The following is a 12,353-nucleotide window of genomic DNA, read 5'->3' as shown; positions in this document are numbered from 1 at the left end:
CTGCTTTTTTGTCGGGCCCATCTTGTTTGATTTTTTATAGGCTGTTCGGGTTTACCGGGGGGAAAATTTTTGCCTCTTTTGTCTTTTTGCTTGCTTTTTTTTTGATTTTGGCGTCTTTCAGGGGGAAAAATTTTACGTATCCCATGTAAGGGGTGAACAATTTTTCCCAAAATTTTTGGGTTTTAACAACTGTGTTTTTAAAAAACAAAAACTTTTAAAAAGAAAAACCGTTAAAAATTTTTTGGGAAAACCGGGAAAAAATTTTATAGTTAAGTCATGTGAAAGATTTATGCAATATCCTTTATTTTACTTACTTTTAGCTTTTTTGTAAAGATTTTTACTTACACTTTTCTCACGGATCACATTTTGTCTATAAACTCATTCCAAATATTGCCAACAAAATTTTTTAAGTTTGTGTATTTTTTTTTATTGAAATACTTCAAAGGAAGAACTGTTGGGGCTATTTGAAATTGTAACGAATCGGAAAGCAGCTGTTTGTCACGTGTGTAATTGTGACAAATGAGAAAGCAGCTGGTAGTCACGTGTGTAGTCACGTGTGTAGTTGTGGCAAATGGGAAAGCAGCTGGTTGTCACGTGTGTAATTGTGACAAATCGGAAAGCGGCTGGTAGTCACGTGTGTAATTGTGATCCATGGGAATGTGTTCCTGTAAAAATTCATTTAGATTTTTTTTAGTATGAAATATAATGTTAAATATTATATCTTTGTTATTTTTCTTTATTCAGTAATTCTTTTTGTTTCAGCTTGAGGTTTCATTTTCAGCTGTAAATGCATTAAATAGTAGTCAAGGTCAAACACCACTAAATATGTAGGAATAACGTATTGTTTATTAGATTACTTCAAAATAAACAATCAAATTTTACTTTAATTATCTATTTTTACGTATAATGATGCTAAATAGTCATTTGCAAAACGAAAGCAAACAGAAATTTTGTTTACTACATGTTTTGCCAAATATTGCTACCCATCTGACAAGTACAAAATGATATTATTTAGTGATGTTCAACCTTGTAGTCAGTATTGCAGAATGTATTGTTTCATATGTACATTTTTGTACAAATATTAGTTTCATTCATAAGTTTCTAAGTCTAAGATCACAGTGGGAAAACCGCATCATTTAATTCAAACATGTCGTCTGCTAGTTCGGACAGTGTACAAAATAAATGAGCCGTGTCATGACAAAACCAACGTAATGCGTTTGCGACCAGCATGGATCCAGACCAGCCTGCGCATCCGCGCAGTCTGATCAGGATCCATGCTGTTCGCTATCAGTTTCTCTACTTGTAATAGAGTTGGTAAGCGACCAGCATGGATCCTGATCAGACTGTGCGGATGCACAGGCTGGTCTGGATCCATGCTGATCGCAAACCCATTATGTTGGTTTTGTCGTGACGCAGCTCAAATGTATATCGGAGTTTTCAAACCTATACTCTTCAATGTGTATGGTAAATTGCGAGCACAATCACGTAATATTTCAGATAACTGTATGATTGATTGTTAGCTGTTTAACTTTGACTCGTATCATTTTTCGAAAGCACAGAAAGTACAGGGGTTTACCCACAGTGGCTATAATCTTTTTACACAATGATCTTGTTTTAATTTTACTGATATGTTTAGTTGTTTAATATAGATCTACCTTTTAATGTTCTGTTTTGTTTATTTTTCTTATTTTATGTTTTCAGTCGCCTTGCAGTCATTTTATTTCTATTCAATATTTATTTATATATTTATTTATTTATTTATTTATTTATTTATTTAGGTAACACATTGGCAACATCCCAATTTCCATGCCTATTATGCAGCTGCGAATTCTTATACGTCTACTATAGCAGATATCCTGTCCGATTCTATTGGCTGTATAGGTTTTACTTGGGTAAGAACTTTAAAAGGACTCCACTGAGGTTTTTTGATATGATGGGGCTGCAAATATTTTTTGAGATTATTACTCCATTTAATGTAGATCTATACTAATAACTTATGTGCAAAATATCAGATCATTAGCTCGTTCCGTTTTTCCAGAATAATTGTTATTAAAGTGAAAATGACCAAGAATTGAAAAGCGTTTAAACGCTTTTAACTCAAATCGGACTGAGCATAGCAATAAGATATGATTTTTAATGTAACTATGTCTGGTATATTTTTTATTTATATTCTATTCATATTTCTGTTTTAAGTGCTAATGTTTATCTATGTGAAAATTAAGTTTTTATGTTTTTAGGCTTATAAACCTCAGTGGAGTTCCTTTAAAACAAGCAAAAACATTAAATTTTATAAAGAGCATTGTAAAGTTCATATTATTCTGCCCCGTTTTTGATGAAGATAATTTAAGTGTAAAAGTGCCGAAAACTCTATAGTTTCTATACTTAAAAACATAATTACATTTGTATATTAGTGATATTAGTGACACTATACAATAAATGAAACGAAATTGCTAAAAGGGGGTGTGTGAGGTGGGGGAGGAGAATGAAAGAAAGAAACGATCAGAGAATTTGTTGAAAAAACTTTTATTAAGGTACGTAAAACTTAAAATGACACGGTGATCGTAAAAAATTTTGATCACTTTTTGATTTGTTAGCATTTTTATTGAGTTTTTTTATTGTGTTCCTCGTATTTTTCGTATTTTTTTTGTTGCTTTTTCTGTTGTTATGGTTTTTGTCTTTGATTTTTAATAGAGAAAACATTGGATCTTAAATGCGTTTTTATGCATTCTTTTAAATACATTATAATTTACTTTAGAAGTATAAGAATTAAATACTATAAATATCAGTTTATAAGTGAATGTTGCATTAAAATAATTAGTTAAACTCACAATATTTCACTTTTAAATGCATTCTTTAAAGATTTCATGATCTGGAGGTATGCTGCGTTAATTGATAATGAATATGCATACGTAACCTTTAACCTTTTTGAACCGGAAGCGATTAGCTTTTGCTATCAGACGACATATCTGTACAATCTGGCCAGACTGACCAATTTTGAAATCACCAGGTACGTATAATATGCGTACCTGATATCACCCAAAATGATAATGGACAGTTCCGAAAACGGAAGCTGGACTATTCCATTACCCAAATTAAAAAGGTTTGGTGTTAATGTTTTGCATAATAATGCAACTATACCAAACTGTTTTGCTCAGTAAAGAAAACTATTAAACCATAAATGAGCCGCGTCACGACAAAACCAACATAGTGCGTTTGCAACCAGCATGGATCCAGACCAAGCCTGCACATCCGCGCAGTCTGATCAGGATCCATGCTGTTTCGCTTAACAACCCTATTACAAGTAGAGAAACTGATAGCGAAAAACATGGATCCTCATCAGACTGCGCCGGATGCGCAAGCTGGTCTGGATCCATGCTGGTCGCAAACGCACTATGTTGGGTTTTGTCGTGGCCCCGGCTCAAAAAACTATTTATTTGTTTCAAATTTTTTTTTCTGGTTCCCGGGGTTCAAAACTGCTTTTAAAAGGGCTTGAGGGGGTTGTTCTTAAATGGCTGGGGAAAATTTTTAGATTTCCGGAGGGGTTCCCCTTCCGGGGCCTCTGGGAAAAGGGGGCGGAGTTAAATTCCAAGGGAAATTGGGATTTTATATTTCACATTATCAAAGCGTGATTTAAAATTTTATAGGGGTAAGATCAAAATTAAATTTTTCTAATAATGGATTTTCCCAAAACAAATGGCAAAATCCTTTTAAGAAAAAGTTTAGGAAAATGGAAAAGGGGGATACCCAAAGCCCCAAAAAGGGAAATTTTCCCCCACTAAATTTGGGATAAAGGAAAAACAAATTTTTTAATTTTTGTGTTAAGTATGTCCCGAAGGTCATTTTTTCGATGCAAAAAATATCCAAAGGAAAACTTATTAAAAATTCTTTTGGGATTGAACGTTTCTGATTTTTTTAAAAATGCAAGGAAAAAGCCCAAAAAGCCGTGTTCCCCCATGGCGTAATGTACTAGTAAAAATCATTTGGCATTTTATGTTAAAACCCGGTTTTACTTTTTTTTTTCCCTTAAGGTAAAAGCGAGTGAAGCACCTGGTTGCCTTGTTTTTTCTGCCGTGCCGAGAAATTTTTCAAATACAAAAAGATCAAACCCCGAAAAAATCTAGAAAATGGGGGAAAATTAAAATTTAAAATTTTTGGCTTTCAGCTCCCTTTTGGTTTCTGTCAAAAAGACAAAAATTTTAACGAAAACAAAATAAAAAAAAACAAATTCGGGCATTTTTTAATGGGATAAATTTTATTAAAGCGTTAATTTTTTCAGATCCTCTTTGGGCAAAATTTAAAATAGATTTTAAATTTTTTATGGATTTACAGCATTACTTAAAGACCAAAAATTTTTCTTTTTAATTAAACCCTAAAAAATAAAAATTTTTGGGCTCATTTTTTATAATTTACCCCCCTGTTTCTATGTTATTTATTTTTTTTTTATCCGACCCGGGGTTTAAAAATACTGGTCAAACGTTTCCCATATATAGAACTGAAACAAAAACAGTTTTTTAAAGGCCCCTGCGGGGTTAAAAAAACCGGGGTAAAAAAGGGAAAACAAACAATTTTATTACCCGACTCCTAAAACAAATTTTTGGAAAATACTACAACTTTTTTTCTTTTTTTCGTAATCGTTCCCGGGAGAAAGAGCGGGGTTAATTTGGGGTTTCCCTCAAAATGGGGTTTCATTCCCCCTGCGCGAACATGCGTTTTCGAGGGTTCCCAAACATTGCAAGGGTCCCTTTAACCAAAAAATACGGCCAAGGCTTTTTCGTATTTGTAAGTAATGTAAAAAACTTATGTTTAAAGAAATTTTTTACTGGAAAAATTTTAAAAACTAGTAAAATTTTTTTGAAGAATCAACGCTTTAAAACGACTAAAGACCAAAGGGCAAGATTTTGGTCAAGGCACACACAAAGGGCCCAAAGGTGAAAAATGCTCGAGGAAATCATGGATTTTAATTTAAAAGAAATTTAAATTTAAAATCCCTGGGGAATTTGGTTAGATATAGAAGTTCTTTCCCTTTGGGGCTGTAAAAAATTTGAAAATTTTTAACAAGAAAAAATTTGTAAGGCTTAAAATATTTTTTAAAAGGGGGGTTTTCAAAATTTTTAAACTCGGAATGCCACGAGGGGGTTTTTTTTTTCCCCTTTGAAAATTTTTCTTTAGTGTTTTGGTCTTTGTTTAAAGTAACAAAGGTTCTTAGTTTTAGAAAAAGGTATACGAGTTCAAATTGCAGATGACCCTCTCATGTGCAAATCAAATTATTGCGACTTTACTGTTTCTTATTCAAATACGATGTATTTTTATCTCATTTTCTAACAGTATATTTGCTACTTTTTGTGAATTTTGAGATTTTTTTTTATAATTATTGGACATAAAAGTGGGTTCAACACTTTTGCTCTTATTTTACAGGGGTTTGTGCACACAATAGGGAACCACAAATTTGCTGTGCCTTGTGATAAACACTCTAGAACTAGGGATGGTTTTGTAAGTAGATAACATGTATATAACGGCATGTTATAAGCGGCTCGACGAGGCTGGCCCGAAGGGCACTGCTTTCGCAGAGCGAGCTTTACGGTAACGCGAGTACCTGACTAAGTGATGGTTTTGAAAACTTTCGTCCAAAGAACCGAATTGGACACATCGCAACCTTTCGAATTTAAAGATAACGATAAAAACTGAGGAATTCTGACTGAAAACGGATGTGTAGACTGGTCACCCGCGCACGTCTATGGAAACCTTAATTGGACAGGGAACCAGAATAACGGAAGCTGTGTATAAAAAATGAAATTCGAAGGCGCCATTTTGTTTGAAATCTGATAAATAAAAACAATTTTTTTGGTCAAATTTTGTTGTGAAAGCTATCTAGAATGAAAGAAAATGGTCTAACTAAGAAAATGAATCCGAACACCAATATCTTTTATTCAGTCGTTAACGCTGTACAGACGTTTAAAGTATTGTTTACGTGACGTCACAACGTAGCGCCAAACAGCACGTGCAAAACAAACAAATTTAATGTCGTAAACGTGTAAACACAGTACGTGTGACGTCACGCGCACTCGTCACTGCATTTGAAATAAAAATGAGCTTTCATACAAGTACATCGAGCTCGCTTTGAGGCTTTGCCTTTTTCATATTAATGTATTCTGGGTAAAAAATAATTACAAATATCAGAATTTTCAGTAAGTCAATACATAAATAAATACAAAAATAAATACAATTTAATGTAATTAAAAATAATATGAAAAAGGCAAAGCCTCAAAGCGAGCTGGATGTACTTTTTACGTGAAATAGTATGAAATAATCGCTCATTTTTATTTCAAATGCAGTGACGATTGCGTGTGACGTCACACGTACTGTGTGTTAAATATGGCTCCGCCCCTGTCGTGAAATGAATAACGAGTTTTGAAAACGTTGATAAAACTTTGTTTATTTTATTTCACTCTATAATTTTTCAAGCGAAATAAAGATTATTTAAAGTGAAATAAATGTAAAACTTAAAACGTTTGCGACATAAAAATAGCGTACTTGATTTGTTTGTTTTGCACGTGCTGTTTCGCGCTACATTGTGACGTCACGTAAACAATACTTTAAACGTCTGTACAGCGTTAACAACTGAATAAAAGATATTGGTGTTCGGATTCATTTTCTTAGTTAGACCATTTTCTTTCATTCTAGATAGTTTTCACAACAAAATTCGACAAAAAATTGTTTTTATTTATCAGATTTCAAACAAAATGGCGCCTTCGATTTTCACTTTTTATACACAGCTTCCGTTATTCTGGTTCCCTGCCCAATTATGGTTCCCATAGACGTGCGCGGGTGACCAGTCTACACATCCGTTTTCAGTCAGAATTCCTCAGTTTTTATCGTTATCTTAAAATTCGAAAGGTTGCGATGTGTCCAATTCGGTACTTTGGACGAAAGTTTTCAAAACCATCACTTAGCAGGTACTCGCGTTACCGTAAAGCTCGCTTTGCGAGCAGGCCCTTCGGGCCAGCTCGTCGAGCTCGCTATAAATATATAAGAATTAGTAATAAAAAATACAAAAACAAATTACATCATAGTTTCTATTATTTATTATATAGGTGAAAAAGAAGGGATATGGATGCATATAGACGCTGCATATGCCGGAAGTGCGTTCATCTGTCCAGAATTCAGGCCAATGTTAGACGGTGTTCAGGTATAACTCTCACGGCAATTCCGCCCAACAAAACTCACTCATAAATACGTATGATGAAAATAAGCATTCGCTGAATACTATTCACGGGCAATGGAATGTACCTGACTGTAATCTTTACTGAGATAAAAACATACCTAGGTTAAGATATCACATGTAGCATTTTTGCTTTGATTCGGTGGAAATAAGATGATGTATATTCCAAATATATTATTTTTGTATCATTTTCAGTAAAAACAAATTGAAAACTGTCCCCTATTCTTTTGCCAGATTCTAACAGTCGGGAAAACTGTCAAAGAGTTCGAAATAAAAGTTATTTACTATAATAAAGAAACCAAACATCCGTGTGACATAATGAAAATCTTTTTACATTTGTTTTGTCACAAACGTTTAATTCACTGATCGTAATTGAACAATATTGTATAGGAATTTAGGAAACTTCACTTTAATTAGCAAACGTATACGCCTAGCGTATGTGCGGGGGTTTCCGAAACAACTCCAGGGGTCGCGACATGGATCTTTTACTAAAACAAGTAATTCTATTTTATTCATTGGCCATTTACTTGAACCATCTTTCTCTTCTGTTTCGTACAGTTATAGTGATTTAGTATTTCGTATGGACGCTTTAAAACTGCTTTATTTACATACTGCTTTTTATGACAAATAATTTTGCATATTCAGCACCATTTTCTCCAGGTGATAAGCATCTAACATGATCTAAAACAATTAAATTAACGTTATAAAACTTATGTTTACACTTGCTAGAGAAGGAAACATTTGAGCCGCGTCACGACAAAACCAACATAATGGGTTTGCGACCAGCATAGATTCAGACCAGCCTGCGCATCCGCACAGTCTGATCAGGATCCATGCTGTTCGCTTACCAACTCTATAACAAGTAGAGAAACTGATAGCGAAAAGTATGGATCCTGATCAGACTGCGCGGATGCGCAGGCTGGTCTGGATCCATGCTGGTGGCAAACCCATTATGTCGGTTTTGTCGTGACACGGCTCAATTTTCTATTTGTTTCTGAGGCATAATGTGCCTTTAACTTTTGTTGCAGTAAAAAGCATTAATTGTAATTTGGTAAATTTCAGTATGCTGAATCGTTTAATTTTAACCCTCATAAATGGCTGAACGTGAACTTTGATTGCTCTGCAATGTGGTAAGTATACGGTTTGTACATGTTGCTATTACCTAAGTTAGATAGAAATATTCCATGTATAAATAATGAAAATTATTTAAATATATACTATGCTCAAATTTCATATTTGAAAATATTTATAATTGATACACAGTCTCTTTGTGAAAACAAAATAAACATGTTTTAATTAACTTCATACAAATTGGATATGTTGTGTTTGAAATTGTAAACACTATAGGTGGTTACAATATGAATATATATTGTCATTAAAAAAACTGGCAGTTTAAAAAAAAGACCAATTTTACTTGACCTTATAATGGGAAACGCAGCTTCCAATACAGAATTTATTCAGTCTGTTATTCAAATTGGACATCGCTAAGAGTTACATAGATTTCAATAAATTTCTGTGATAACATATTATGTAAGGCAAGGATGAGCATAAAATGTCTATGACAACGATTTCGAGATGTGCAGTTTAATCATATATATATCTTTATAAGAATCTATGTATTTGTAAAGAAATGGTATTACTCATAACCCTTTGAACTAGTGAAAACATGTTTATGTTTATCTCGAACGGACCGAGGAACGTCGATGGTTCTACTCAGATACACGCTCATGCCTAAAAAAATGCACGAATGGACATCCGAGGTCTTCCTCAGCTAGCAAAGCTAGGCAGTCGCCACATTACCTGTAAAGTGTTGGTACGACGTAAAATTTATTCGCTTTACATTTATTCGCTTTATTTTATTCACATTACAGGGTTAAAAACAGTGATCTAATAAGTGAAGCATTCAACGTCGACCCCCTCTACTTGAAACATGACAATCAAGGCAAAATGCCGGATTATAGGGTAAATTATATCATTTTTTAAACTTGTAATAATAATCATAAATGAGAACAAATAAATAAAAAATGAAAAAGTAACAAAAGAAAAACAGTCAAATTTCGTTTGCTAACTAAAAGAGCCTGTGAGATAATTAGTTATTACTCAAATAAGCGTCGAAAATATAAAATGTGTGTTTTAATGTGAATCATTTTGGCTTAAGTCAGGGTTTACATTAATTTTGAAAATTTAGAAGTCAAATCTAATATTGGAATTTACATTTTATTGGTAAAGAAGGAAACTATTAGATTTTGAAAGTCTCAAGCTTAAATCAGTAAATGACTCCCAAACTTCTATTAATGAAAGCCTTGCTAGGGTGTTTTTGAGCCGTTTTGTACTTTGTCTTTTTCCTTGTGAAGTTTGTATATTTTTTCCTGCAATTAAAAGCCTTTGATGTTATTTTAATTACTGCAAACAGAAGCATGTAACTGTTGACCTTTCTAAATGATTTAAATTCAATCATTTCACAGGCAAAAATCTGTGTTTGTATTCGGCTATCATCGTAACTTTCCGTGTCATGTATTTGTTTTTAATATGGCTAGGTGACACAGATTTGGATTTTACTTTTGGTTACATCGACGCTTATTACAATAATACAAGCCAAAGAAGTAATATATGATGAGCATGACAGCTTTTTTATTTGTCCATTGTCATTAGTTGTTTTATTTTGTTTTATCTTTATTTGAGCCGCGTCACGACACAACCAACATAGTGAGTTTGTGACCAGCATAGATCTAGACCAGCCTGCGCATCCGCGCAGTCTGATCAGGATCCATGCTGTTCGCTTACAAACCCTATTACAAGTAGAGAAACTGATAGCGAACAGCATGGATCCTGATCAGATTGCGCGGATGCGAAGGCTGGTCTGGATTCATGCTGGTCGCAAACGCACTATGTTGGTTTTGTCATGGCGCGGCTCAATTATTCTCATTTATTCTAACTACAGCATTGGCATATACCACTCGGAAGGAGGTTTAGATCATTGAAATTATGGTTTGTTTTGAGAATGTATGGACAAAAAGGTCTCCAGGAATATATACGAAAGGTACTAAATAATCTTTTGTTTCAAATGCATTGTCCTTTACAAGATACACATTCGAATATAGAAAGTGATTTCAAATATTTTATGTCAAATCCTTAACGATGTGTGAAAGATGGCGAATTTAATGTACTACTCTGAGACTTTCGACCAATGACCCTTTATAGTGCTTTACACATGACATACTAGTTGATTCATGTTATATCCGTAAGAAAGACAAAACAAAGTGATCCGGAGGTCTAACGCAGGCAAATCATTCTTAAAATTGCTCCGAAATGGCATCATTATAAATTACGTGGCACATTGTACACGTAAAATGGGGGTAACAAATAATAATATTTTCAAGCACCGTGAAATCAATAGAAAATCCATGTCTGATATGCAAGAAAGTATTACATTCACTACAATTTTCCCCTTCATCTGAAATTTTACGTGACGTTGTGATGATATAAATCATTGATTCCATACGTTTAACCGGCCCTGAAACTAACGTGACGCTATGACACCATAAATTACTGATTCCATTTGTTTGACTGGTTCTGAAAACGTAGCCTACTACTAGGTGACGCTGCGTCATCATAAATCACCGATGGTATAAGTTTGATATTGGATCTGAAAAAATTAAAATTATGTGGTGTTGTGATACCAAAAATTACTGATTTCATACGTTTGACTGGTTCTGAAAACGTACGTGACGCTGTGACACCATAAATCACTGATTTTATACGTTTGACTGGTTCTGAAAACGTACGTGAGATTTTGATACCAAAAATTTGTACAAGGTTTGAAAACGTACGTGACTCTGTTAAACCATACATCACTGATTCCATTTGTTTGTCTTATTATGAAATGTATTACATTTTAGGACGTTAGGTTAGCGCATGAGTTTGAGGCTCTTGTAAGAAATGACGACAGGTTTGAAATCTTTGGCAAGGTTGTTATGGGCCTAGTTTGTTTTAGACTTAAGGTAAGTCTATTTCTTGATACTTTAATGAATAAATCAATCGAAATTGCCATTTTCTTTCTACTGCACTCCATTCATCCTGTCGCAAAAAAAGTTTATTTTTACATCAATATATTCTTTGGGAAATAATAAGAGCCATTTATTCAAGTAATTTAAATGACGTCTGCTAGATTTGATCGTCTGAAAATTTTGACGCGGGAATCTTTTGCTTTTGTGACAGTAACGTAAGACAAGTACATTTATTGTATACTAATGATGCTATTTTGACAAAAAAAATATGAAAATAGTCAAAATGGTATCTACAAGGTCTCCAAACACGAAAAAATAATTACCGGCCTGAACATGGACGATTGTGGTAGATGCAAGGTTTCAATCCATGCCCGGTTGCACCGTTTTAAATAGATAACCATCATAAGTTTTTCTTATCGTTTCTTTCAGAAATCAAATGAAATAAATGAAAAGCTACTGAAAGCTATAAATGCAGACGGACGTATACATATGGTGCCGTCTAAAGTAAAGGACACATATTTTCTACGGTTGGCCGTCTGTGCCTCTAGAACGAATTCAGATGACATGACCTTTGCTTGGAAAGTTATACTGGAAGTAACATCAAGTATTTTAAGTAGCGAAAAGTAGTGCATATTAGTGATAGGATAATTTGTTTTATCTCAGAAGAATTTATGGTGAAATACCAGTCATAGGCGGCCTTATCGGAGTATGAGGCAAGATGAGCCACGTGACATGGTAAGGTCCATATTTTATTGTGTCTATAAGAATGCAGCAAGAACTGTATTGAAAGATGTACTGTGATTTGTTGTGTCATGATGTAAAGTTTATAATAAATATAAAGAGAGTGGATTGATCGTCACCTTGTAACTTTTATTTCCAAAATAAGTCCAAACATATTTATTTCATCTTTTATCTTTATGTCACCTTGATAAGTTCTTTCAACTTATAATAATAACTCCCGAATCTACTCCTAGTGTTATATCAAGTAATGTGGACCAAGTAGTGCTGGGCGCATTATTTCTTGACCGTTATGACTGACCTAGCTTTACCCATATCATAAAGAGTATATAGCAAGACACGTGATATAAAATAACAGAACAATGGTCAACAAGGAGGGGCGACATTAC

The 12,353-nt window shown here is 33.8% G+C and overlaps 1 protein-coding gene across 1 annotated transcript; it reads left to right on the top strand.

The window, feature by feature from the left end:
• Positions 1 to 5,469: 5,469 nt before the first annotated feature.
• LOC132726146 (aromatic-L-amino-acid decarboxylase-like) lies at positions 5,470 to 12,073 on the top strand. The gene is made up of 7 exons (XM_060711416.1): positions 5,470 to 5,489; positions 7,092 to 7,186; positions 8,282 to 8,349; positions 9,091 to 9,181; positions 10,161 to 10,259; positions 11,119 to 11,220; positions 11,656 to 12,073. Exons 1-7 carry the CDS (start codon positions 5,483 to 5,485, stop codon positions 11,851 to 11,853), a joined length of 660 nt encoding a protein of 219 aa, XP_060567399.1. The 5' UTR covers positions 5,470 to 5,482; the 3' UTR covers positions 11,854 to 12,073.
• The last annotated feature ends 280 nt before the right edge of the window (positions 12,074 to 12,353 follow it).

The sequence above is a fragment of the Ruditapes philippinarum genome, unplaced genomic scaffold, assembly GCF_026571515.1.
Source record: "Ruditapes philippinarum isolate M1 unplaced genomic scaffold, ASM2657151v2 ctg3301_1_1_1_1, whole genome shotgun sequence".
Classification (NCBI taxonomy): domain Eukaryota; kingdom Metazoa; phylum Mollusca; class Bivalvia; order Venerida; family Veneridae; genus Ruditapes; species Ruditapes philippinarum.
This window is presented reverse-complemented; position numbering and strand designations above follow the sequence as displayed.